At 34.8% G+C, this 26,860-nt stretch overlaps 1 protein-coding gene and 1 pseudogene across 2 annotated transcripts; both read left to right on the top strand.

Moving 5' to 3' along the window:
• The first annotated feature begins 2,126 nt into the window (after window positions 1-2,126).
• Window positions 2,127-25,039, top strand: LOC120180028 (annotated as a pseudogene).
• A 2-nt stretch (window positions 25,040-25,041) lies between these two features.
• LOC120180011 (ABC transporter G family member 32-like) lies at window positions 25,042-26,065 on the top strand. Of its 2 annotated transcripts, none has more exons than XR_005521658.1 (3): window positions 25,042-25,160; window positions 25,275-25,397; window positions 25,489-25,570. XR_005521658.1 is itself a non-coding variant. In XM_039185448.1 (3 exons), exons 2-3 carry the CDS (start codon window positions 25,395-25,397, stop codon window positions 25,987-25,989), a joined length of 339 nt encoding a protein of 112 aa, XP_039041379.1. In that variant the 5' UTR covers window positions 25,042-25,160; window positions 25,275-25,394; the 3' UTR covers window positions 25,990-26,065. The 2 variants fall into 2 exon arrangements, 1 of the variants encoding a protein (XP_039041379.1); XM_039185448.1 differs by lacking the exon at window positions 25,489-25,570 and adding an exon at window positions 25,654-26,065.
• The last annotated feature ends 795 nt before the right edge of the window (window positions 26,066-26,860 follow it).

The following is a 26,860-nucleotide window of genomic DNA, read 5'->3' as shown; positions in this document are numbered from 1 at the left end:
ACTATTGAAAGATCATCAACAAATCACAAATTAGAGTCAAACGAAGTGAGAAAACTATCCATGAACGCACAACGCGTATCCAAATCAATCCGAGGGTCCAAAGTAGGGAATATCATAATGATAACAAATAAGCGCCATCTTGATCAGTCGTAGCGATGTCAAATCCAACCCTGAGAAAAAAGATAAACAAAAATAACGGTAAAAAAACCGTAAACTATCAAAAGGCAGAAAAAATATCACAAAAATAGAGATAAACGTGTTACAAAGACATAATTATTCTTATTAAAAAACTAAAAAAGTTAAAGAAAAAAATAATTGGCGAGCGGCAGCCAACAATAAAACTGGTGCCACCGCCACCTAAACAAAATTAAAGAAAAAAATTTGAATTGATAAATAAAATTGACATAAATTGTAAATAAAAAAAAGAAAAAGAGAGAAGTGAAAGAAAACAACTAGAGTTTTAGATTATAAATTTAATTTACCATTTAACTATAAATATTTAGTGAATTAAAATTAGTTCTATGTTGCATACTGGAAATTTGGAAATAATGATAATTCGTTCTAATCCATTTAAGCACACTCATGACATTGAAGTCAAGGTTTAATTGTGAAAAACTTAAAGACATGAAAACGATCGAAATGTACAAAAGATTTTTAACTGAAGTAATATTAAAGTATTTTTTATCAACTAAACTGTACGAGTCGTAAGAGTCGGTACAGTCAGTATTAGTATAATATTAGTTGTCATACAAAAAAAAATTTAAAGATTATTGTGAAAAATTTTAAGTATAAAAATGAAAAATGTATTAATAATTAGTTGGTCTATTTGGATAAAATATTATATTCTTTGAGTAAAGATAGGGTTTAAATATTGATAATTATGAATAGAGTAAATTAGGTTGGAAGAGTCATTCTTACTTTTATAATATTCGATCTAAATTAATCGATCAATAGATCAAATATAAGTGATTATATAAAAAAATTATGAAAATATTAAATCTAAAGAATTTTGTTAAAAAGTAGGTATAAAAATGGAAAAAAAAGTTACTTTATCCATGAAAAATGATAATTAGTTGTATTGGTATTGGCGTGTTCCCCCGTTTTGGCGCTGAGAAGTAACGCACTCGCAGGTCTACCGATCTTGAAACCCATCAGTTCACCATTCACCGCATGCGTAGTCTCCCGCTAAATGATCTCATCAGATCAGCGATCATATACACCTTATGAACACGTGTCACAATGATATTTCTACCCGTTTGTAAAACCAATATAAGCTCTCCTTCTTTAACTTTTATTGAAGCTACACCACATTTCTAAATCTCAAATTCAACTCTCGTCTTTTTGTTTGTTTTGTTTTGTTGGTGTTTTTAGATCTTTGATCGGAGGCAATGTGGAACTCGGCGGAGAACGTGTTCTCCAGGTATTCGTCGTTTAGGGAAGAGGATGACGATGAGGAGGCGTTAAGATGGGCGGCGCTGGAGAGGCTGCCGACGCATTCGAGAGTTTGAAGGGGGATATTCAAGACATAGTTTTATTCAGTGTTTTGTTAACTTCAATAGAAAGGAAAAAGATAAATTTTGCTGTGATGAACTGATGATATAATATTGATGAGAGTAGAAAATCAAGATGCCTAGACTTCTGAACTTTTTTTAATTTAAAAAAGTCTGACGCTTGACCGTAAGATTTAACTAGGGTTAAGCTATGGCAATTTATGGAAATATCTTTTAACAGAAATAATGAACCTTTGATACTAACAGTTTCCTGTAATTAGAAGCAAGAGCTTGTTTTCTTTTGCGACAAATTTCATTCAAATTTGAAATCAGTCGCCTTATTTTATTGAACTCTCCTTAAACGATATTGTGTGTATATATATTTTATATTTAAATTCAGCAATTTTAACGTGTTATTATTTGCATTAGTCAAGTAAAATGTATTTATCTTGTTTGTTTTAGAAAAAAAACTCTTTATTCTTAGAATTTTTGGATGATTAGTTAAATGCTCACACATTTTTCGTTTTTATAATTTAAACATTTTTGGAAACGAGAACAGAAGCTAAAATTTACATTTCTTCTGGTAAAAATTTCAGCATTTTATTTGATGTTCTGGTTGAGGTTGTTCTTCTATTTTTCTCATCCGGAGTGATCTTCATTGTTGTTTAAATTTTGCTTTGGTTTGTGGTGTTACATAGTGGATTTGGAATTCCCGAAGATTGAAGTTCGGTTCCAAAATCTGACTGTTGAATCTTTTGTCCATGTTGGGAGCAGAGCATTACCAACCATTCCCAATTTTATATTAACATGGCTGAGGTAAAAAATTAATCTCTTTTAAAAGCACATATAATGCTATTTTCCTTTTAAAGAACATATAAAGCTATTTTCTGATAGCCGTGCTAATGTTAAAGTGTTTTCAGGCGTTTTGAGGCAGCTGCGTTTATATCAAGGAAGGAGAACAAGTTGACGATATTAGATGAATGTAGCTGGTTTACAAGGCCTTCAAGGTGGTTTTAAACGAGTTTATATTTACAATTTTTCAGAATGGGTTTGAAATATGTTGACAACATAATTTATTACTTTAATAAATGCAGATTAACTCTACTATTGGGTCTCCAAGCTCGGCTCGGGAAAGACAACGTTTTTGTTGGCTCTAGCTGGAAGCCTTGGATCAGATTTGCAGGTATTCGAATACTTGGAAGGTTCTATGGTAACTGTCGTAACTACCAATTATTTTGGCCCATTGAGTCCTAAACAGAAGACTTGCATTTTCTACAGTCTACCTTGTTAAGAATTGATAGGATAGTAATAGTCTGGTAGCGTGTGAATTAAGGGATGAATCTTAATGATCCTCTTTCCTTAAGTGGGGCACAGAATATGTCATTGGAACTGCCTATATGTTTTGTTAATTAACAGTAAGAATCAAGAGTAGGATCATTATGTAAGTATGGAACTAAAATTCCATTCTGCTTGATGTCAATCCCAATTAACTTTTCTGAGCCAATCACAAGCCTGACATAATTGGTGATATTAGCAAAGTATATTTGCTCTTTACCTTCCACTGAGGAATTTAGTTACCTACAAATATTTCCCTCTGCTATTCCTTTCTTGTTATTCAATACGATATTTTGTTACTTTGAAGATGTCTGGGAAAATTACATATAATGGACATGGGCTGAAGGAATTTGTTCCTCCGAGGACATCTGCTTATGTTAGTCAACAGGCTGGCATGTGGCTGAAATGAAAGTGAGGGAAACACTCGAATTTGCAGGAAGGTGTCAAGGTGCTGGATTTAAATATGGTGAGCATTGAAAAATCATCTTAATGCCTTATTGAGACCTCCTATTCCTATAAAAAAAAATCATCTTAATGCCATTGATTCATAATTCCTCATTGCTTACTTACGCATACCTGCAAAAGATATGCTTTTGGAACTTGGAAGAAGGGAAAAGAATGCTGGGATAAAACCTGATGAAGATCTCGATATCATTATGAAGGTAAGTGCCATGTGTCGTAACCGTTTTTCGTCCGGGCACGAAATATTTATTTGGCGGGAAAATTGATGTGAATAAATGGTTTTGAAAATAATTTGAGAGTCGTCATCGGCCTTTTGGGTCAGGTAGGTCGAATACCTAAAAATTATTTTTTAAAAGAGTTTTAAGAAAACATCAATTAAAAAATGATATGATCTGCGTTTATAACCAAAAATTCGTTCTTTTTAATAATAAAAAGGGATTCGTGGTCGGTTACGTTTAGGGAATGATTAGCACCCCTACAACGCCCAAAATTGGTACTTTTTTTAATTATAAATTGTCTCTATCATTAAAAATTTAAAAATTCAGAATATATTTAATTTATAATCCTATTATTTCAAAATTATATAAAAAATATTTATTTATTTAAAAATATCAGAAAATGACTTCTAGGTGCCTTAAGACAGCTCTTTTCTTTGATATTAATAAATATTAATTTGAATAAAATTAAATAATAATTTTTTATAGCATTTATTTTTAAAATACCAGAATAGGACATCCAGTTGTATTAAGACTGCCCTTTTCTTCGATATTGAAAAATAAATATTAAAATTATTTATTGAAAAAATAAATTTTTATTTATTTATATATATTATGACTACATAATAATAAAAATATTTAAATATATAAACAAGTAAAATTAAAACAATAAAAATATAATTAGAACTATATATTTAAAAGCAGTAAAATAAATGAAAATATTTAAAATTAGTGACTAAATTATAGTAAAATTAAAATTAAATACCTAATTCATAATTAATCAAAATTATAAGGGTTAAATATGCTATTTTCTTATTTATTAATTTAGTGACTAAAATAAAATTATATAAAATTCGAATATCAGATTAAAATAAATTAAAACATACTATTCATATTAAAATATTAATTATTAAAATTAAAGGACTAAATATGACATTTATCCTAAATATATTATTAATACGGTTAATGGCTAAAATATAATAAAATAAAATTTAAACACTAAATTAAATGATTAAAAGTCAATTTCAGTGACTAAATTGCAAAGTTACATACCTATAAGGGTTGCGGAAAGGGTTACCCTTTCTTAAATTACACAGATACCCTCCCCAAAACGGCGTCGTTTGGGGAGGGCTTTTTAAGTCCCAAACGGCTGGCCCTTCGGGCCAGCTTCCCATTTTTCTTTCTTTTCTCTCTCAACAGAGAGAGTTAACTCTCTCGCCTCTCTCATAGTTTCCTTCGCCGGAGGAAACCAGACAACAACCGGTCGCCGTATTTTGCCACCGGTACCACCGCCGGCCACCATCTAGGGTGGCCGGAAAATTACAAAACACCCCCAAATCGATGCTCTATTTACCCTAAAGCCCAATCTAAGGTTGTTTTAACCTAAAAGCTTACCAAACGTCATAGATCTGAGATAGTTTTCTTCGATGTTTCGGTTCTCTGATGACTCGTGGAGGCTCTCACGACGGCGATTTCCTCGGTAAGTCTCTTTTTTTCTTCTTTCGGTTTGTATTTCTGGGATCGTTGGTGTAGTTTTTGCTCTGGTTGTTCGTATCTCTTTCTCTATCTTTTCTTTTTTTTTTTCTGTTTTGTTGTTGGTTGTGGGTTCCTGGCTCGTCTCTGTTGCTCTCGGGTTTTCTCTGTTTTTGCTTGTTATTGGTTGTTGTCTCCTCCTTCTTCTTTGCAGGTTTAGTGGTGGCTTTTATAGCCACCACATTGTACTCCTCGGACCGGTCCCATGGGTAGCATCTTTGGTGAGTCACATGGCTTCTGGAAAGCTCGACGAGGCCGGCGTCGTGGAAGCAGCAGCGTCGGCAGTAACTGGTTGGACCATCTGGAATCAGAGAGTCGGTCGTCGGGTTGGCTTCAGGGGTGGCGCCACGTGGTCCTAGGGTTATGACCCTAGGGTTTATTGCTGGAGCATCTGGGGACCGTTGGATCAAGGCCAGATCCAACGGCTGTGAGCTGAGGCGGCTGACTGCTGGGAAAGGAGGAAACCCTAATTGGGTTTAGGGTTCTGCTTTGAGCCATCCGGATTGGGTCTCCACTTGGGCCTGAACTGGGTTTGATTGTAATATATTTGGGCCTGTAAAATTATTTAATAATAATATAATATATATAATATAATAATAATATTTAATAATAATAATAATAATTTTAATAATAATTTAAGTAAAATGAAAAATTGGTGTTTACAGCTGCCCCTCTTTGCTCATTCTTGTGTTAACAAGAATAGAGCAAAGACGGAAAAAACAATAAATTTTCATTTGACTTCTTTTGAGTAAAACTGAAATGTTGAAAGCATCATTCCAGAGGTCTTAAAAACATCATGCACTGAAGGGCTTTGAAAACATCAAAAAGCTCCTGAAGGCTTTTTGGAACCATCATGCACTGTAGGACTTACAGATGACCCTAAGGCTTTGAAAACATCAAAAAGATCCCGAAGGCTTTTTGGAAACATCATGCACTGTAGGACTTACAGATGACCCTAAGGCTTTAAAACAACAAAAAGCTCCCGAAGGCTTTTTGGAAACATCATGCACTGAAGGACTTACAGATGACCCTAAGGCTTTAAAACATCAAAAAGCTCCCGAAGGCTTTTTGGAAACATCATGCACTGAAGGACTTACATATGACCCTAAGGCTTTAAACATCAAAAAGCTCCCGAAGGCTTTTTGGAAACATCATGCACTGAAGGACTTACAGATGACCCTAAGGCTTTAAACATCAAAAAGCTCCCGAAGGCTTTTGGAAACATCATGCACTGAAGGACTTACAGATGACCCTAAGGCTTTAAAACATCAAAAAGCTCCCGAAGGCTTTTTGGAAACATCATGCACTGAAGGACTTACAGATGACCCTAAGGCTTTAAAACATCAAAAAGCTCCCGAAGGCTTTTTGGAAACATCATGCACTGAAGGACTTACAGATGACCCTAAGGCTTTAAAACATCAAAAAGATCCCGAAGGCTTTTTGGAAACATCATGCACTGAAGGACTTACAGATGTGGGAAATAGTTTACTAAGTAAAAAACTAAGGAAATCGTTTTCTTACTTTTCAACAATTTCATTTTAGAAAAGATTGAATGCACTCGGATGTATCAATGTAATGCATTGTCTTTTGTGTAAATGATATTCTTATGAATGCATGAATGTTGATGCAATCTTCGTTTGACTTCAAAGTGGTGAACTTGATCTTCCTTCACTTCATCATTTATTGCCAGGGTTATCTCTGGATATTAGTGTAGAAACTTATGCTATCAAGCTTGCATTTCTGCAGAATCTTCTGATCAACTTGTATCTTGGCATCTTCTTTGCTTCATGAAAGTCTCAGAAGAAATGTTTCATTTGTGGAACTCTTGCTGTAGTCAAAATTATGACCCTGATGCCCCATTTTGTCTTGGATTAAACTAACTTTATTTGCTTGGACTTGTGTGTAAATCCCATAAAGCTTTCATTTTTGAAAAGAGAATCTATCATCTTTAAAAAGAGAATCTATCATCTTTGAATAGTGTAGATGTAGATATGCCTGACTCAGCAGGGATTAATTAGGAGAGTAGAGTCTGTTCTAATTTAACTCTTGAAACATCACGAGGAAGATTTATTCCAATTCCTTTCATGTCTCCACTATAATCAGATCTCGAATAAGGCAACTTGGACCAATATCATGTCGAGATGCTTAACAACAACCTGTAGTTCAACCTTAGTTGACCCTATTAGTTTCTTGTTTAAAATTTCAGCTCTCCTTGGAAAGAAATCTTCATTATATCTTACTTCTAATCTTGGGGTTGAAGAAGACAAACTTCATCTTGAATGGAAACCATATGATTGCAACATTGGTTCAGCACCATAATCACTGGTTCGTAAAACATTTGACAATACATTCATCTTTTCCTGTGGTTTCTGCTCGGATTATTGGTCAAGGAAGAATTTGACAACACATTCATCCTTTTCTATGGCTTCTGCCAAGATTTCTCAATCATTGAGGCTCTTTGCCTAGCGTTCAAAGCTTTTGTATGATGTCACAAGACCATTTGAGAACAAAACTCAATAGGGATACAAGTGATATGTTGGTATGACCAAAAAAAATTGGTCAAATTCACAATATATGCTGGTGTCGAATTGAATAGAATACACTAATTACTCTTGATATCATCTCGGGCAAAGGCAAGTGTAATACCGATCATATTTTCTTCTGTAATGAGCATTGTAGAAAGTAGAAACACTTCAGCTATAGGATCTATATACAAAAAGATATTCATAGATTTCTTGCTGCTGGGGATGAAAAGCACATGATAAACCCCAAAAAATTTAATTCAGCCTGGCTGGCAATGATAACTTCAGTAACATCGGGAAAGAGCAATATACATGAGCTTCTCTCTTCAATGTCATGAAGTAAACAAAACTGATGTGAAAAACAGCTTCGTAACCTCAACAGTATGGTTGAAACTAACTGACATGAATCTCAAAGAAATATTTTCAATTATCACCGACACACAAAAGGCCAAATTTAGATTTTGAGGTCTCGAGGAACTGATCCTTGGATTGAATGGTCTACAAAGGGACCATCTTTATTCATGCAACCATGATGTAGCTTAACAAAGAACACACTGTCAGGTGACACATGGTTTAAGAAGATTGGGTATTTGAAACCATACTTGCTGAATAAATATTTGTTCAACAACAGGACCCTAATGCAACTGCCTGATGAACGAAGCAATTATGTGTAGTCAGATTGACTGTTATTGTTTCACCATTTTCATTCTTCATATCTTTATATCTCATTGGAAATATTTGTTCAAGTCAATGATCTTGACACATGATGATGTGGGCCTTCAGCATGCCCTAATAATTGCTGATACGAACGTTCAAAATAGATCAACATTCTTCATTCTGATTGAAATGGGCTTTCAGCATGCCCCGATATTTGCTTCTTGTTAATCTGAGCTTTCAAAATACCCACATGGATCTGTCTGAAGGAACCTTTAAAATTCCCCAACATTTGCTGATACAGATGTTAAAAGTGTGCTCAACATTACTTCTTGTGGAGATGAGCCTCCAAGAATGCCCAAATATTCATATGTTGTGAGCCTTCAAAATGCCCAATATTCTATTTCTGGTTGAAATGGGTCCTCAAGATGTCCCACATGAAACATTTCTGTCTGAAATGGGCTTTCGAGATGCCCTAATATTCTGCTTCTGGTTGACTCTCAATGTCTGTTTGACTTGAATATCATGATCCCCACGAGGTCTAATTTTGACAATACACTGTTGTACTTGTGGCTTTATTCATGCCTCAAATCTGTTTATCTTGAATACTCTCATTCTGATGTTGCTGAACAGCAATGTTGTCAAGTAACTGGAGAAATTCTCTTTATGTTGTCATAAACTTAAGAAGTACTCAATCATTCTAACAGAAACGTCTGAGATATGTGTCTTCTGAATGAGGTGACCATTTTCTGTATCTGGAGGGATTTAGTCGGACAGAGCAGTAAAAATAGCTTGGTAATCCGTTCCAGGCTGACACAGTGGCTTATCATCTTTCAGTGAAGGTCATCTCTGAAATATACTTTTATGTGGGAGAGAAACCAATTTATGCAAACAGTAATCTGATGCAATAGCAAGACTACATATACAGTGGTACAGGCTCTTGAAAAATCCACACTCATGCAACATGTTGATTCTGATAATAACTCATCTGATTATGAAGCGATCTTTCAGGATGATTTCACAGATATTGATAATTCTTCTGATATCGAGGAAATCCTGAATTCTGATTCTGATGAGGAGAATAAACTGTTATACTTGACAAAAATGGGATTCTCAGAGGATGAGGCTTCAATAGCCATGGAGAGATGTGGTCCAGATTCATCAATTGCAAAGTTGATAGATTTTATATGTGTTGCTCAAATGACTAAGGCTGCTGATGCACTTCTTCTGGTAAAAGGTAGGAAGTCATTATGCAATGATCCCAATTACAAGAAAAGGCGAAACTTGGGCTATGATTTTTGGGAAAGGAAAAAACAGAAGAAGCTTGAAAAGAAGCTTCTTAATGAAGATGATCATGCAATTCATCTTTTAATTCCAATGATTGGTTCTGTGGTTCCTACCAAACCAGATCAGATAATTCAAAGAACACTTCCAGAAGATGCTATTAGCACATTCCTCTTCCAAATTCAATAATTGGTTCTGTGGTTCATACCAAACCAGATCATATAACTCAAAGAACACTTCCAGAAGATGCTATGAGCACATTCATCTTCCAAATTCAATGATTGGTTCTGTGGTTCATACCAAACCAAATCAGATAACTCAAAGAACACTTCCAGAAGATGCTATGAGCACATTCATCTTCCAATTTCTACTATGAGCACATGACACTTGCTCCAGTTAATGTTTAGACTGGAATATCACAATACTTATTCGATGTAGAGCCAGAATTTGTAGATTCGAAGCATTTTCATGCTGTTACACTGAAAAGGGCTATATTCATAATTCTGCCAATTGAGAACAGATTTTCTCTTATTCTGTTTCCTCCATGTGCTGATGCTTTTCCATTGACAAAGAGATGATGGCCTTCCTTCGAGTGTCCAGAAGTATGTTCTTGATGAGTGCTGAAAATGGAATCTGGTATGGGTTAAAAAGAATAAAATTGTTCCACTTGAATCTGATGAGGTGGAAATGCTTCTAGGTTTCCCTAAAAACCATACACAAGGATCTGTATAGAGACATGTTCCATGATGGTATCAATGTCCTGTCTCTTTTCTCTGTGATCAATGATGCAGAAGTTGCCTTTTACTGTCTTGTCATACTTTTGAAAACAGATGTGCAAGAACTGAATGATGATCGGTTGGAGCAATTGATGAGTAGTTTTGTCGAATTCGACCTTGTTGTAAGTGGCATCCAGCGTAACAACCTTACTGGAAGAAATAAACATCATTGTGATGGACTTGAAGATTTTTGTTGGTGCATTTACTTGCAATGATTGCTACAACAAACTCTCTTCTGCTGCTTCAATATATCCCACTCTTTTCGAATTATGGAACGGTTTAGTGGACAGTAAAATTTGTCATCTTCAACTTTTGGAATCCTGTAACCAATGTTACCCTATATAAAAGGCCTATAAGGGTAGATTTTGTTCCAATGTCTTATTCTGTGCCATAAGTACTCAAATTCAAATTCAGCAATCTTCTGAAGGACATAATGAATATCATCTTGACAAAGAAAATGATCAGCATAGAAGAAGTAGCAAAAATGTATCAAGATTTGAGCCAGCATCACGGTATAACCAGAGTGCAGGTAGTGACTTGTTCATGGCTTTAGGATGTAATCTTCTAGAGAACATGAATTGATGGTTGGGGAAAATAATTTGTCTGGTGATGCTTATCGCCCTCGGCATGAGATAAACGATAATCTTTCTTGATGAATTGCTAATGTCATAGGAGAGTGTCACAAGTTCAATTTTCTGACTTTCTGGCTTCTTGGACCACTTGCCTTCAAAAATGTGAAGCGCTTCATTCTTCTGGCTTCGTTCATTCTTCTTCTACAACAGAGGTAGAATAAGAAACAATTGCTTCAAAGACCTTTCTCATTTGAGACTGTCCTGTTTGAAAATGTTTTTTCTCCTTTCTTTATTGAAGAATGAAAGAATTTTGCAAAGTGTTGCCTATTATAGGTTCACAATAAAATCAAATCATAAACATGAATTCAAAGAATATCAAAATAATCAACAATTCTTTAATGTTCGAAAATTATAGCTCTTTGACAAGTATCAAAATTTGGGTTTCAGGATGGCTTTCCTATTTTCTATGGTTACATCTATTTAAGATGTCACTCCTCTCTCTTTTTGTGAACTTTGTCACATGCCTCACTTTAAGGACTTGGTATTTTAACCGGATGCGTACAAAATGACGCAACTAGGATTGTCAATTACTAGACTTTCTAGAGTTCTTCCATTTCAATTCTCTGGAATTTTTCATTTAGACTCATCTAATCAAAGTAGTGCGAAAATATCGGTCTAAAAATGAAATTTCTGAATGCTTGTATGAAGTTGACTATAACAGGTGTTTCGTAACTCCCTTAGTCCATTTGTTAACACATTTGCCATTTTGGCTAGCTGAATTCAGTTTTATTGTATATAATAATCACCTTTATTAGGTTAATTGAAACTTATCCATAAAGCCGGGGCAATTAACCAATTGCTATAGAGGGACAGTTTTATTGCATATAATAATATAATGGGTTAGCTGACTATTATCCATAAAGCCAGGGTGATTAACCAATTGCTCTAGAGGGACAACTCAAACTTTATTGTATAATAATATAACATGAGTATTTAAATCCAATTTCTTAAGCTTGTTAAGAAGAACCTGTTATAGTCTAGGTGTTTTGGTGGAATTCAGAAAATCTCTTCGTTAGAATTTAATTCCCAAGCAACTGACTTAAACTAGATTTACCTATTTGTAAAAATTTTGTTCATCATCGAACGTCATCAATAGAAAAATACTCTAATCAGTTTTGTAATGTAATACACCAATGATGCCCCATGTTGTACGCTCCTATATATAAATACCAAGCCTTTTGTAATGTCTTTCAATTGGAGAAGGTTATCTCATGTTTGTAATAGGATAGTGTTTGGGTGTATTTCTTCTGGGGTAAGTCAAGGGTCCTTGTTTTTCTGGTTTTCAATCTTGATATTTTGTCAAAGATTACAACTCTAATCATGAAGAATTTTTAATCCAGTTTATATTCAAAGAACTGGAAGCTTACAAAATTGATTGAATGCAACACAAATTTATTTATTGCACAAAAAGCGGAGAAAGGAAAAAAACAAGTTCAAACAAGATGCTAAAAATAGAAAAGTACTATAGTGGTAGGTAACACTTCTTTATCTATTATGCTTCATTACTTCTCTAATGTTGGGTATGTAATAGGATCAGGATTCTCATCCTTATTTGCCCCCTATTTCTTGATCATTTCTTGTGTCAAAACCCCTTTGTCAACAAGCATCTCAATTTCTTTTAACAGTGGCCTACAATTGCCTGTAGAATGCCCGGATACCCCCAAGTGAAAATTACAAACTCTATCTTGATCATAGATATGAGCAGAAGGGTTTGGTGTCACTTTAGTTGGTCTTGGTGTGATGTATTGACCTTTAACCAAATGAGGATACAAGTCTAAAATGGAAGTTTGGAACACTTCCAAAGTTTTTCTTGATCGCATGATTTTCTTTGGTCGATCCGAACAGTTACTTGCTCTTTTTCTTTTGCAGTTGCGGGGATTCTGGATGCGACATACATTTACATCATCAGCTTTTGTTTTCTGACCAGTTGGGCTCCTGGATGTGACTTTTGAATTTTCTTCACTGATTACATTCTCAACTAAATCTCCAGTTGTCACAAGATTCTCGAATTCCTTTGTCGGATTTGCCTGCATCAACTCGCAGAAATGAGCGGGAAGGGAATTACGAAACATACGTGATATCTCTTCTTCTAATATGGGAGGTTGAACTTGTGCTGCCACTCCTCTCCATCTTAGGGCATATTCTTGAAATCTTTCATTGGTTTTCTTCTTTACTCTTCGAAGATCCATACGTGTTGGAGCTAAGCCTTTAACATACCGATATTGTCCCAAAAATGCATCAGCTAGATCTACCCATCTCTTGATTTGTTCTTGGGTCAACTGATTGTACCAGACTACTGTTGGGCCAACAAGATTATCATGGAAAGAGTGAATTAATAGATCATCAGAACTCAAATATCCTTCCATTTTTCTGCAAAACATTCTCAAATGGATTAAGGGACAACTGGTGCCATCATATTTCTCAAAATCAGGCATTTTGAATTCATGGGGAATAATCAAATCTGGAACCAAGCTGAGCTTTCTTGCTTCTAATTCTTTATGGTGGGCACTAATAACTTTCATGTTTCTGATTGCTTTCTCTGTCCTCTTGACTTTCTCCTCATATTGTGAATAATTAATGAGGCTATTCTTTGGGTTCAAGTGGGATGCCCCAGGGTATATTATCTGTCTCGATTCTTCAATCTGATAGCACGATTTCTCTTTAGCAGTTATCTTTTCTTTATCAGATTCCATTCCCTGAATAATTTGATCTGATCCATCTGGTACTAAATCTGATGTTTCTTTCCTTATATCCTGAGGTAACCTTGTCAATTGTTCTAGCCACTGATCTTGTAGTCCCTCATAGGATTGCTCCATTGTTTTCATGATGATAGTAAAGTAATATGAATGAATGGCCTTGGTTTTACTGTTACAAAACCTTTCATTAATTATTAACATGTTTTTATAATTAAAGTACATGACAGTACTTAAATAAAAATGTGAAAATGCATAAATGGAAAAATAAGAATGCAAATGTGCAATTCAAAGATAAAAAATAAAATGAAAATGCACAGATACAAAATGTAAATGCATGTATGAAAAGGTGTTACTTAAGAGTGATCATCTTAGAACAGATTTCATTGAACACAAAAGCTTCAGTACATCAAACAAAACTTTTACATGTAGGGGACAACTTTTAGTCCTAACTTCAACAAAACTTTGCATATAGGGAATAACTTTCCCATTTTCTTCTCTAAAACCAAGTTAGTTTATCAGCTTATATTGCTTGTCTGGACTGCAGCTTCTTCCATGACATTCTGGTGTTCTTTCATCTCCTATGTCAATTCTTGGAGTTGATCATTTTCCTTTGTGAGAGAACATTTGTGTTTAAAAAGTTTTTGGACAAGATCTTCATGTATGTCGTAATTCTTTTTCAGTTTGGTGACCCCTGCTATCCACTCTTCTGGGGTGTTTCCTATACCAGCATTTTGAAAAGCTTGACTGACCTTCTGGAAGTCTTCATGTATGGTTTCCATTTTGGTGCTCAATTTATCGTTTTCAATCTTCAAATGACGTATTTGAGCTTCAAACCTCATCAAATCTTCTTCTCTCTGGGCGCCCCTACTGATATTCTTACCTTTGAAGACTTTTGGTATTAATCTATCAGGACCCTCGGTTACCAAACTAGGTCGATCATTTACCCTAAATTGTAAGGTTCCATGATCTAAAAGACTTTGGACTCGGCGTTTGAAGGCAAGACAATTCTCGATGGTATGTCCTTGAGCTCCGGCATGATATTCACAATGAACGTTGATGTCATACCAATTTGGATACGGAGGTTGGAACGGTTTTATATAATATGGATCCACTTCTCCTGCTTCAAGTAGCTTTTCATACAACTCTTTATATGGTATGGGGATAGTATCAAGATGAGAACCACCTTTTGTCTTGGATTGAACCTGAGTTTTAGACATCGGGAGCAGACCAAACTTTGATGATTTCTGATTACATGATTTCTTCTCTTCTCTGGGAGCTTGTACAGTTGTCACCATTTCTTTGGTATCTCCAGACGATTTGTGAATACGAATGATGACTGTCTGTAATCTCTCAAATTGGTTAAGAATCGAAGTCCCTTGCGTATCTGAAACTGCAGAGTTAGGTTTATTGAGCTCTCTCTCTTTCTGTGCTGGAATCTCTTTTCCTTTGGCCAAAACAGATATTCTATCCATCATCTTGGTCATCTGCTCTCTTATTTCTCGTATCTCCTTTTGCTCTTCAATGGTCATACAATCTTTGGGTGCATAGCTTGCTTCTATCCTCAGAGTTTCCTTAGGATGTCTTTCTTTGGCCGCATCATATTTTGTTTGATCATAAAACTTTTTGTCCATTTACAATTTCTTTCCAATATGATGAACAGTCTTTCAAGTAAACACCTTTTGGTTATGCTATGATCATGTAATGCAAACAAAAGAAATGAGAAAAAAATAAAATAGTTAGTACCAACTAATGAAAAAAATCTATCTATCAAGGTATAAATCTTAACCTCATGATTTCTAGTTCCATGCTTTGTTTGGAAAAATTAACCTAACCGCATGATTTTTAGTTCGCAGGCATTTATTCAGAAAAAATAATAAATTAAAAAATTAAAAGCTAAAGCTTATTTCTCCTTTGTGTATACCTACTGACAAAATTTCGGCATGGTTTTAGATCGGAAGAGTTTCTAGGTTTAATATATGCAGGGCTTCAGTTCTAGGAGTAAAGGTACTCGAACTGTCCTTGTTGGTGCCCCCTTGGGCTATCAAACCCTCAATCCTAATCCATTACAGACTTAAGCGGATCGAGTTCAATTCGAGGGGATACATTTCTCTATGACTAACACGGAGAATAAATTCTCACGAAGACATAGAACATATGAACCCCGAAAGTTACTTGCTAGGTCTGACACGGAGAATAAATTCTCACGAAGACGTCGCTTTCACTCCCACTTAAAAGGGACAAACTCAATTATAGAGCTTTATGTTATGCAATGCAAGTGTTGTGTGTGAGGAGCAATGTTCAAACCTCTAACAAATAAATAATAAAATTTAATATTTGAAAATAAAGCACTAAATAACATATAAATATTATGAAAATAATAAGTATATATATATAAATTTTGAAAAGAAAGAATTATAAATTAAATATATGAATTTTTAATTTTCTAATTGATAGAGACAATTAATAATTGATTTTAAAGTTTAACCAGTCCCCAGCAGAGTCGCCAAGCTGTCGTAACCGTTTTTCGTCCGGGCACGAAATATTTATTTGGCGGGAAAATTGATGTGAATAAATGGTTTTGAAAATAATTTGAGAGTCGCCATCGGCCTTTTGGGTCAGGTAGGTCGAATACCTAGAAATTATTTTTTAAAAGAGTTTTAAGAAAACATCAATTAAAAATGATATGATCTGCGTTTATAACCAAAAATTCGTTCTTTTTTAATAATAAAAAGGGATTCGTGGTCGGTTACGTTTAGGGAAGGATTAGCACCCCTACAACGCCCAAAATTGGTACTTTTTTTTAATTATAAATTGTCTCTATCATTAAAAATTTAAAAATTCAGAATATATTTAATTTATAATCCTATTATTTCAAAATTATATAAAAAATATTTATTTATTTAAAAATATCAGAAAAGGACTTCTAGGTGCCTTAAGACAGCTCTTTTCTTTGATATTAATAAATATTAATTTGAATAAAATTAAATAATAATTTTTTATAGCATTTATTTTTAAAATACCAGAATAGGACATCCAGTTGTATTAAGACTGCCCTTTTCTTCGATATTGAAAAATAAATATTAAAATTATTTTATTGAAAAAATAAATTATTATTTATTATATATATATTTATGACTACATAATAATAATAAAAATATTTAAATATATAAACAAGTAAAATTAAAACAATAAAAATATAATTAGAACTATATATTTAAAAGCAGTAAAATAAATGAAAATATTTAAAATTAGTGACTAAATTATAGTAAAATTAAAATTAAATACCTAATTCATAATTAATCAAAATTATAAGGGTTAAACATGCTATTTTCTTATTTATTAATTTAGTGACTAAAATAAAATTATATAAAATTCGAATATCAGATTAAAATAAATTAAAACATACTATTCATATTAAAATATTAATTATTAAAATTAAAGGACTAAATATGACATTTATCCTAAAATATATTATTAATACGGTTAATGGCTAAAATATAATAAAATAAAATTTAAACACTAAATTAAAATGATTAAAAGTCAATTTCAGTGACTAAATTGCAAAGTTACAGACCTATAAGGGTTGCGGAAAGGGTTTACCCTTTCTTAAATTACACAGATACCCTCCCCAAAACGGCGTCGTTTGGGGAGGGCTTTTTAAGTCCCAAACGGCTGGCCCTTCGGGCCAGCTTCCCCATTTTTCTTTCTTTTCTCTCTCAAACAGAGAGAGTTAACTCTCTCTCGCCTCTCTCATAGTTTCCTTCGCCGGAGGAAACCAGACAACAACCGGTCGCCGTATTTTGCCACCGGTACCACCGCCGGCCACCATCTAGGGTGGCCGGAAAATTACAAAACACCCCCAAATCGATGCTCTATTTACCCTAAAGCCCAATCTAAGGTTATTTTAACCTAAAAGCTTACCAAACGTCATAGATCTGAGATAGTTTTCTTCGACGTTTCGGTTCTCCGATGACTCGTGGAGGCTCTCACGACGGCGATTTCCTCGGTAAGTCTCTTTTTTTCTTCTTTCGGTTCGTATTTCTGGGATCGTTGGTGTAGTTTTTGCTCTGGTTGTTCGTATCTCTTTCTCTGTCTTTTCTTTTTTTTTTCTGTTTTGTTGTTGGTTATGGGTTCCTGGCTCGTCTCTGTTGCTCTCGGGTTTTCTCTGTTTTTGCTGGTTATTGGTTGTTGTCTCCTCCTTCTTCTTTGCAGGTTCAGTGGTGGCTTTTATAGCCACCACAGTGTACTCCTCGGACCGGTCCCATGGGTAGCATCTTTGGTGAGTCACCTGGCTTCTGGAAAGCTCGACGAGGCCGGCGTCGTGGAAGCAGTAGCGTCGGCAGCAACTGGTTGGACCATCTGGCATCAGAGAGTCGGTCGTCGGGTTGGCTTCAGGGGTGGCGCCGCGTGGTCCTTGGGTTATCATAACCCTAGGGTTTATTGCTGGAGCATCTGGGGACCGTTGGATCAAGGCCAGATCCAACGGCTGTGAGCTGAGGCGGTTGACTGCTGGAAAAGGAGGAAACCCTAATTGGGTTTAGGGGTTCTGCTTTGAGCCATCCGGATTGGGTCTCCACTTGGGCCTGAACTGGGTTTGATTGTAATATATTTGGGCCTGTAAAATTATTTAATAATAATATAATATATATAATATAATAATAATATTTAATAATAATAATAATAATTTTAATAATAATTTAAGTAAAATGAAAAATTGGTGTTTACACCATGAGTTGCTATGTTATTTATTATTTCAGGATGCTAAGAATTATTAATGGTCTTTCTTGTTTCTATTCACTTGCCTTGTGGGGGCAAAGAAACAAGCCTTGTGGTAGAATACATCATGAAGGTATTCTCTAGATGCTGATCACTACAAGACGCATGTCCCATTCTGTTTTTTAATATCTCAAGTGGCACACTTTTCTAGCAATTTTCCAATTTAGCAAGCTATGTGTTGTTCGTTAATGATTTTTCTGAAGCATTAAAATTCATCTGACAAAGATTTTAGGGTTGGACATATGTTCTGACACATTGGTGGGCGATGAAATGCTTAAAGGTATATCAGGGGGGCAGAAAAAGCGGCTCACAGCAGGTTTATTCTTTTTTACTTCTTTTCTTCTTGCTTACTAAGCAGCTGTCTGCCTTTCATTCACGTTGATTTGTCACAATTGTTATTTCAGGTGAATTATTAGTTGGGCCAGCAAGAGTGTTGTTCATGGATGAAATATTAAATGGGGCTTGATAGTTCTACTACTTATCAAATTGTTTAATATTTGAGACAGTCAACTCGTGCACTGGATGGAACTACTGTAATTTCTCTGCTTCAGCCAGGTCCCGAAACTTATGAGTTGTTTGATGATGTCATACTTTTATGTGAGGGCCAGATTGTATACCAGGGGCCTCGTGATGCAGCCCTTGATTTCTTTTCTTTTATGGGATTTAAGTGTCCGGAAAGAAAGAATGTGGCAGACATCTTGCAAGAGGTATGAAGCTAGAGCTTTGTGAACATATAACAAAATTGTATTGTATTTGCTCAAGTTTTCTGCACACAGGTTTTGTCGAAAAAAGATCAACAGCAGTATTGGTCTGTTCCATTCCGCCCTTATTGTTACATTCCACCAGGAAAAATTGCTGAAGCTTTCCGATACTATCACACAGGGAAGAACTTGCATGAGGAACTAAGCATTCCTTTTGACAGGCGTTATAACCATCCTGCGGCACTATCAACTTCTCTCTATGGCGTGAAGAGGAGTGAACTTCTTAAGACCAACTTTGACTGGCAGATGCTACAGATGAAAAGGAATTCATTTATCTATATTTTCAAATTTATTCAGGTAAAATCTCAAACTTTATCCGCCAACATACCAGCACATATCTTTTGATCCATTAGATCGCTTTGTTTTGTATTTTATCTTTATGTCATACAAACTAATCTCAAAATTGAATTTCCACTGAGATTGTAACCCCTCAGACCGATGCGGGTAGCCCGATTGGATATGGAGTGTCACATTAGGGTCACCGGAGCGACCCACCGTAAAAATAGAAGAAAATTTAAAATTTTTTATCAGAACATGTAAACGTATAAAATCATGTATCAATATAAAAAAAATAAATCAGATTTTCAAACTCATACATAAAACAAAATTCAATTACATGTCCCCTAATAACATGTATCATACTCTGTAAGCAACGCCGGAAGATCTTCCTTACTGATGTCGATAGATGCACTGGTACGATTCTTTTAACCTAAAAAAGTGAGTAACAGAGTGAGCTTCGAAAAGCTCAGTAATACAGAACTACCAGATGATGCTGAAGAACGTGCAGATACTGATAAACATATATTTCCTTATTGGTTCAGATATCTACAGATTTCTTTGGCTGAGCTGAGGTCCATTGATATCGCAGGTAGTAACAGATAATATTCATTTCAAATGGAAATATTTCGGATGTCTAGGTTCAGGAGATCAGAATATGTTTTCTAGTGTGTTCCCGTAAAACCAGTAAAAAGATACAGATCTTTTAAAACATATATATATATACCCCCATCTGTTCACATCATAAATGTGTAGGTTCCCCAGAACCATACACCCAACTGCACATGCCATTTAGACCCTGAGCACAAAGCCGAGGAGTCTGTAGATAATCTTCCTCCAACAATAAACCCCCAGATAAAACATTTCTCCGTCGGTAAACAGATATATCAAAAATCAAAACATAATTCAGATCTGATATCAGAACAGAATCCAGGTTAGGAATCAGAACAGATTTCAGATCAGATGTCAAAACAAAATTCAAATCAGAAATCAGATAAAATATTCATATAAGTAGGGAACACACTAGAGTTTCCAGATATTATTTAGAGATACAGGATAATCTTATCGGCCAGAGAAACACAAATTTTCAGTTTACCGATAGAATGTCGGGAATTATAATCACTATTAGAAGAGTTTGTTAACTGACAAAATCATCAGTTATTCATATTATGCTTATCATGATCATCTTATTCGGGCATTTATCGGAAACTCTACGTAATAAGAAGGGTATTCAAAATCCTTTATATATGAGTTACTTATGTTTTCATACATGACCAGAGTGATTTGAGCTGATAAGGAATAACAAAGATTTAGGACTTTTACAATCTGTGTCGATTGATCAGATTATCGAACAACTCTTAGATGAATAGTTCCCAGAACTAATGCTTGTCGATGGTTCAATTCATTGTTCTTTCAGGGTATTTACTCTTTAATACCACAAATTCTTGTCCATAGATCATTTTCGGAATCATCGATGAATAGATCTTCCAATGTCTTTATTTCATTTCCACGCTTTCACAATATCATGTAATGCTGGCGTACTTGATTATTTTGTTCATAACCCATTGAAATTGTACACTATGTAAACTCATCAGAGTTTCCAGACTTATCCAAATCACTTACTAAATCCTCAGTCATTGAGGTTACCTAGTTCATTTAGCAGGCATGTCCATTCCAGTTACTTCGGGATTTTCCAGAGTAATTCAAACGTTCCTGAATTTCAGATACATGTTGTACTTTCGTTCCATTTAATTTGGTCTTCGTGGTTGATTTGTCGAACAAACGTCCAATTCTTAGTACTGAATGCGATCTAGAGTTGAGCTGAGCTGAACACTTCCAAAAATTTATCATCGAGCCAAAATTGAGAAGATGAACACGCATTCAAGTAATATCTATGCCATCCATGTATTGACATAGCTTTAGGGTTGATCTACTCACTTAAATTGTGTTCCATTACTTTTAAAGGTAGTCCAACACCTATGCTTATTTGGATTCCTTAATTAATCCAAAACATTTACTTAGTTTAGGCCATAAGGTTATTTTGGTAATTTTGCTGTTCAGTTTTATTCCATTTATTTCAAAGCTCGAGGATATTCAATCATTCATGAGCTTGGTGATATTCTTGGGTTATTTTTATTATAGGGGTATTCTGGTCATTCTACAGATCCGTTGTATTTCAATCATTTCTTTCCATCCTGTCTTATTATTAAATTCTAATTTATCATCAATTTCAGTCCCTTCGAACAATTTTGATAAAAGAGCACCCTGATAAATTGTTCTTCAGGCATTTACTCGTAACTCGGATATTTTCGGGTCAAGTGTCTTCTCAGATTTTTACCAACGGAATATCAAGAATTTTCTACACTAAGTCAAGATCTTAACAATCAAATTCGTACTTAATCGAGTTAAGTACAAATCCTCAAAGTACTTACTCATTCAGGGTCAACTCGGATTATTTTTCCTCTCAAGGGCATTTTCGTAATTTCCTAACCAGATAATTTCGATATTAGCTCTTAACGAAAATAATTATAATTTAAAAGATCCTATAGTCAATTGCTTTGCCGAACATTCTCTGATCTTGAAATTATTCCTTAACAAACTTCTAGCATCTTGTGTAAATCCTTTTTGGCATTAAAAACCAGCTATCCAAATTTTTGAAGTAAAACTAGCATTTCTTATGCACATCTGTAATTATATCGGATCAATATGTCTTTTCAGAGATATTAACCAACTTCCAGGGACGATTCTTGTCATCCTACAACATAAGGGTATTTTCGTAATTTTACCCTACCGGAGTATTCTCATAATTTTCCATCCAAGTACCTTTAACATTTAACCTTTAATGATATAAAATATAAGTTACAAATCCAGTGCTGATTTCTTTATCACCAATCACAAACTTGTAATTTAATTCTAACAATTTATCAATCTCTTATATTAGTAATTCGATCCGTATTCAGTTACAGAATTTCTACCACATTCATATCGATTGTATAAATTATTCAAGTCCACAAAAGTGATCAACGTTATCTTATTCATGCATTTACCAATATCAATATGTTCCATAAAGCATAAAGAGGTAGTAAAGTATTACCTTGATTTTCGTGCAATACTGATCGACCATTAAATTCCATTCGAACGCCATTGATCTTGAAATCATCTTCCAATATTTCCTCGGATCCATATCAACAGAAATTACATTAAAAAATGAAGCTTAATTGCGATAAACGGACCGAATCAGGTGATAAATCAGTCAAAAACAGTTTACCAGGTTCGAATTCGGTCAAAATCAAAGTCAACAGGTTTGACTGGAAATTTCGAGGCATTCGAGTCTGAATTTCGAAAAACGGACTGCGGAATCAGATTTGGAACGTCGAAAAACATCAGGATAGGTATACTCGGTCAAAGTCAAAGGTCGTTTAATGCTCGATCAAAGCCAGTCAAAGTTTTGGTCAACTATGGTCAACGCCAGTCAACGGTCAACGCAGGAACAGTCAACATTCGACCATTTTACACAAATATCACCTAACAGAAATTAATTACCAAATTAGCCACATTCTGCAAATATTTACTAATTAACACCCGAATTTTACACAAATAGCACCCAAACATAAATTAATTACAAAATTATCACCCAGACGATGCCCACTCTCGGGGGTGGCGCGTGTGGCATGTGAACAGTGCTATGGTGTCGGAAAATTCCCGGAAAAATTCCTAAAAATTATTTTAAGCGATTTCAAGGCACTTACAAAGATCGGTTCACAATTTTGAACGGCGGAGAGCTCGATTCTGAAACGTCGGAAACTTTGACGGTCTCACCCCTCCACGCGCCGCCGACGACGGAGAAACGAAGAACACCGGTGGACTCGGAACGATGCAAGGAACACGATGGTGCGGGAGGTGTCGTAAACGAATGACCAGATCATCGTGAATCGACGAAAAACCAATTGATATCGAGTTATTACCGACGATACTTCCGACTGAAATTAATGACGAACGACGATGATTTAGACGAAAGGTTTGAGGGGTTTTGTTCCTCGGTCGACAACGAACACGATGGTGGTATCGGTTCATCGATCGGATGTCGGACGGTGAGTAGATTGGAGTTGGAAGGAAGGTTGAGGAAGAAGAGAAAAACTGGAAATCTGCAGAAAAACATACGGGAATAAGTGTTATAATTCATCCCAAAAGAAAAATGGTCAAATCATAAATCTAGCCACTGAATTTCCTCACTTCTTAAAACGGTCTAACAACTTTGAAATCTTATAATTTAACCTCAATTTTCTTCCAAAATACCAATTAAATCCAATACTTTATAATTTCTTAAAATTTAGCCCCTAAATTGGGGTGTTACAGAGATTTAAACTGATTTACTAACATTGTCTTCTCTTCCCCAGCTTTTTATTGTTGCCTTAATCACAATGAGTGTTTTCATGCGGACGGCACTGCACCATAATACAATTGATGATGGAGGATTGTATCTAGGGGCTCTGTACTTTTCCATGGTTATTATTCTTTTTAATGGATTTACGGAGGTTTCAATGTTGGTGGCAAAACTTCCTGTTCTATACAAGCATAGGGATTTGCACATTTCTATCCAAGCTGGGCTTATACACTACCTTCTTGGCTGCTAAGTATTCCAACATCACTCTATGAGTCTGGTTTCTGGGTGGCAATCACATACTATGTGATTGGTTATGATCCTGATATAACCAGGTAAGCTTGTTTTCAAATAAATTTTGGCATGTATTGTGGCAGTTTTGAGAATAAATTGTCATTTTTAATTCTAAACAATGCAGATTTCTTCGACAGTTCTTGTTGTATTTCTGTCTGCACCAGATGTCTATAGCTCTTTTCCGTGTGATGGGATCCTTGGGAAGAAATATGATAGTTGCCAAAACTTTTGGATCTTTGCTATGTTGGCCGTCATGGCTCTTGGAGGCTATATCATTTCAAGAGGTAACATGACAGGCATGTTTGCCATGTGTGTGTGTATAGTAATTGCTGATGCTATATGATTATTTACTCTTGTTCAATCTGACAGATCGAATACCTAGTTGGTGGGTCTGGGGTTATTGGGTTTCTCCTTTGATGTATGCTCAAAATGCAGCTTCTATCAATGAGTTCCTTGGAAATTCCTGGCATAAGGTAATATCATAAAACATTTATTGTTACATCTGATGTATGCTTCTTAATAATTTGTGGCAATAGTAATGTTGTGTGGAGAAGATAAAAATCAGCAGAAATAACTGTTGAACAAGGGTTGATACTTGATACTTAAAGTGTTTAATGGTTCCATGACCATGCGTGTTTAAGCTTGTGAAAATGGTCTCTTGGTACTCCATCTATTTATTCTGCTAACATTAAGCTCTCTATATTAATATTTGTCTCGTTGATCTCTGGTCACTATCATGTGAGAAACATGTTCTATGAACTGTGAGCTGATTCAAGTTGGAATTTGGGTTGAATTAATGTACGTAGATCAACTATGGATATAAGCAACAAAAAGTTATTTCTTAATTTACAGTTGCAGCACTATTGGTCTAGGGTGAAACTTGAAAATTGAAGCCCACTGCACTAAATTTCTTTGCTTGTAGAGAGCTGGAAACTACACTAACTTATCGGCATTGTTGAAAGCACGGAGCTATTTTCCAGAGAGCTACAGGTATTGGATAGGTGTTGGTGCTTTGCTGGGATGCATAGTTTTGTTGAATCTCCTATTCACATTCTTTCTGGCTAACCTTAACCGTAAGCTATCCTGCTCTATTTAAATTTTATAGATCCTGAACTTCCTTTCTTGGCAAAACATTTAACATATCTGGTCTAAATACAATTAATTTTATACCTTGTCATTTACTACAGCTCTGGGGAAGCATCAGGCTGTTTTCTCCATGGAAGAGCTGCAAGAGAGAGACAGGAGAATGAAGGGTGAAAACGTTGTTACTGAACTGAGATATTATTTGCAGAATTCAGCCTCACTAAATGGTAAATAATAGACATTTTATATCGTTATATCTTTTTAATTTGTATCAGTATTCAGCCACGCATTTAAGTTTTCTATTCAACTGCTGGGCAGGAAAATATTTCAAGCAGAGAGGAATGATTCTCCCATTTCAACAACTTTCTGTCTTTCAGCAATATAAATTACTTTGTAGATATACCTGTAGTATAGTCTATTGACCTTTTCTATTTGTTTTGTGGAGATACATTGGTCAATTTTCTTATCTATGTATCTTTTCAGGAATTGAAGCAACAAGGAATAACGGAAGAGCGGTTGCAGTTGTTGGTCAATGTTACTGGAGCATTTAGACCTGGCGTGCTTACAGCTTTGGTTGGTGTCAGTGGTGCTGGTAAAACTACACTCATGGATGTTTTAGCTGGTCGAAAAACCGGAGGGGTCATAGAAGGGAGCATAAATATCTCTGGTTATTCCAAACGTCAAGAAGCTTTTTCAAGAATTTCAGGTTACTGTGAGCAGAATGATATTCATTCTCCTTGTATGACTGTTCTGGAATCGCTTCTATTCTCTGCTTGGCTTCGGTTACCATCAGGTGTTGGTGCCGAGACACAAAGGTAATTATAAAAGACCTCTCGTTTGCTTTTTTCAGTTTAAGTATATTTGGCAGCTTAGTCTATCATATTGACTTATCTAGGGATGATTTTTCAGGCATTTTGTAATATCCAAATTTTGACCAGTGACTAAAATGTAAGTTTTGAAAGTTTAGTAGCTAAAGTATAAACTTTGAAAAGTATAGGGACCGAAATTGTAATTTTTAAAAGTTATATATTTTAGTCTGTAAATGAACAATTTGGATTAAAACAGAGATTTTAGTGGGAATCATATTTTTGGTACGAGAATTGTGTTAAAAGCTATAAAGCAGTAAAGTTCGGTATTGAAATCGAATATATGGATCGAATTGGAATTTTACGAAAATTTAAAGGATGTTATAAAATGGCTGGAAATATTATTTATATATTTTAGAAAAGTGAAATTTAACATGGATCAATGGAATTAAGGTCGATTTTTCATGTTAAGCCAAAATTTTGGAATTAGGTGACTAAATTTCAACTTTCAAAAATTTCAAGGATAGAAGTATAAAATTAGAATTAAAATATTTTTTTGGATATGATAAGGTAAGGGATGATGTCATAGAGTGATAAAGTTGTAGTTATGGAGTTTCATTAATGGTAAAAATGAAATTTTCTATTAAATTGAATAAAAAATTCAATTATAATGGTATTTAGTCATGTGATAAGAGATATTTATCATGAGAATAATAATAACAGATTGGCATTTTCAAATTCTTCTTCAGGGGATGAAAGTTCAGATTCTAAAAGGTGAGAAGCATTGTTTTTAACTTTTGGTCCATTTTTACTAGAATTTTTAGTTAGGTTATTAAGGATAAAATAAGTTACATGAAATTCTCTTTCATTTAGTATAAAAATCT

This window comes from Hibiscus syriacus, unplaced genomic scaffold (assembly GCF_006381635.1).
Source record: "Hibiscus syriacus cultivar Baekdansim isolate YM2019G1 unplaced genomic scaffold, ASM638163v2 tig00112487_pilon, whole genome shotgun sequence".
Classification (NCBI taxonomy): domain Eukaryota; kingdom Viridiplantae; phylum Streptophyta; class Magnoliopsida; order Malvales; family Malvaceae; genus Hibiscus; species Hibiscus syriacus.
This window is presented reverse-complemented; position numbering and strand designations above follow the sequence as displayed.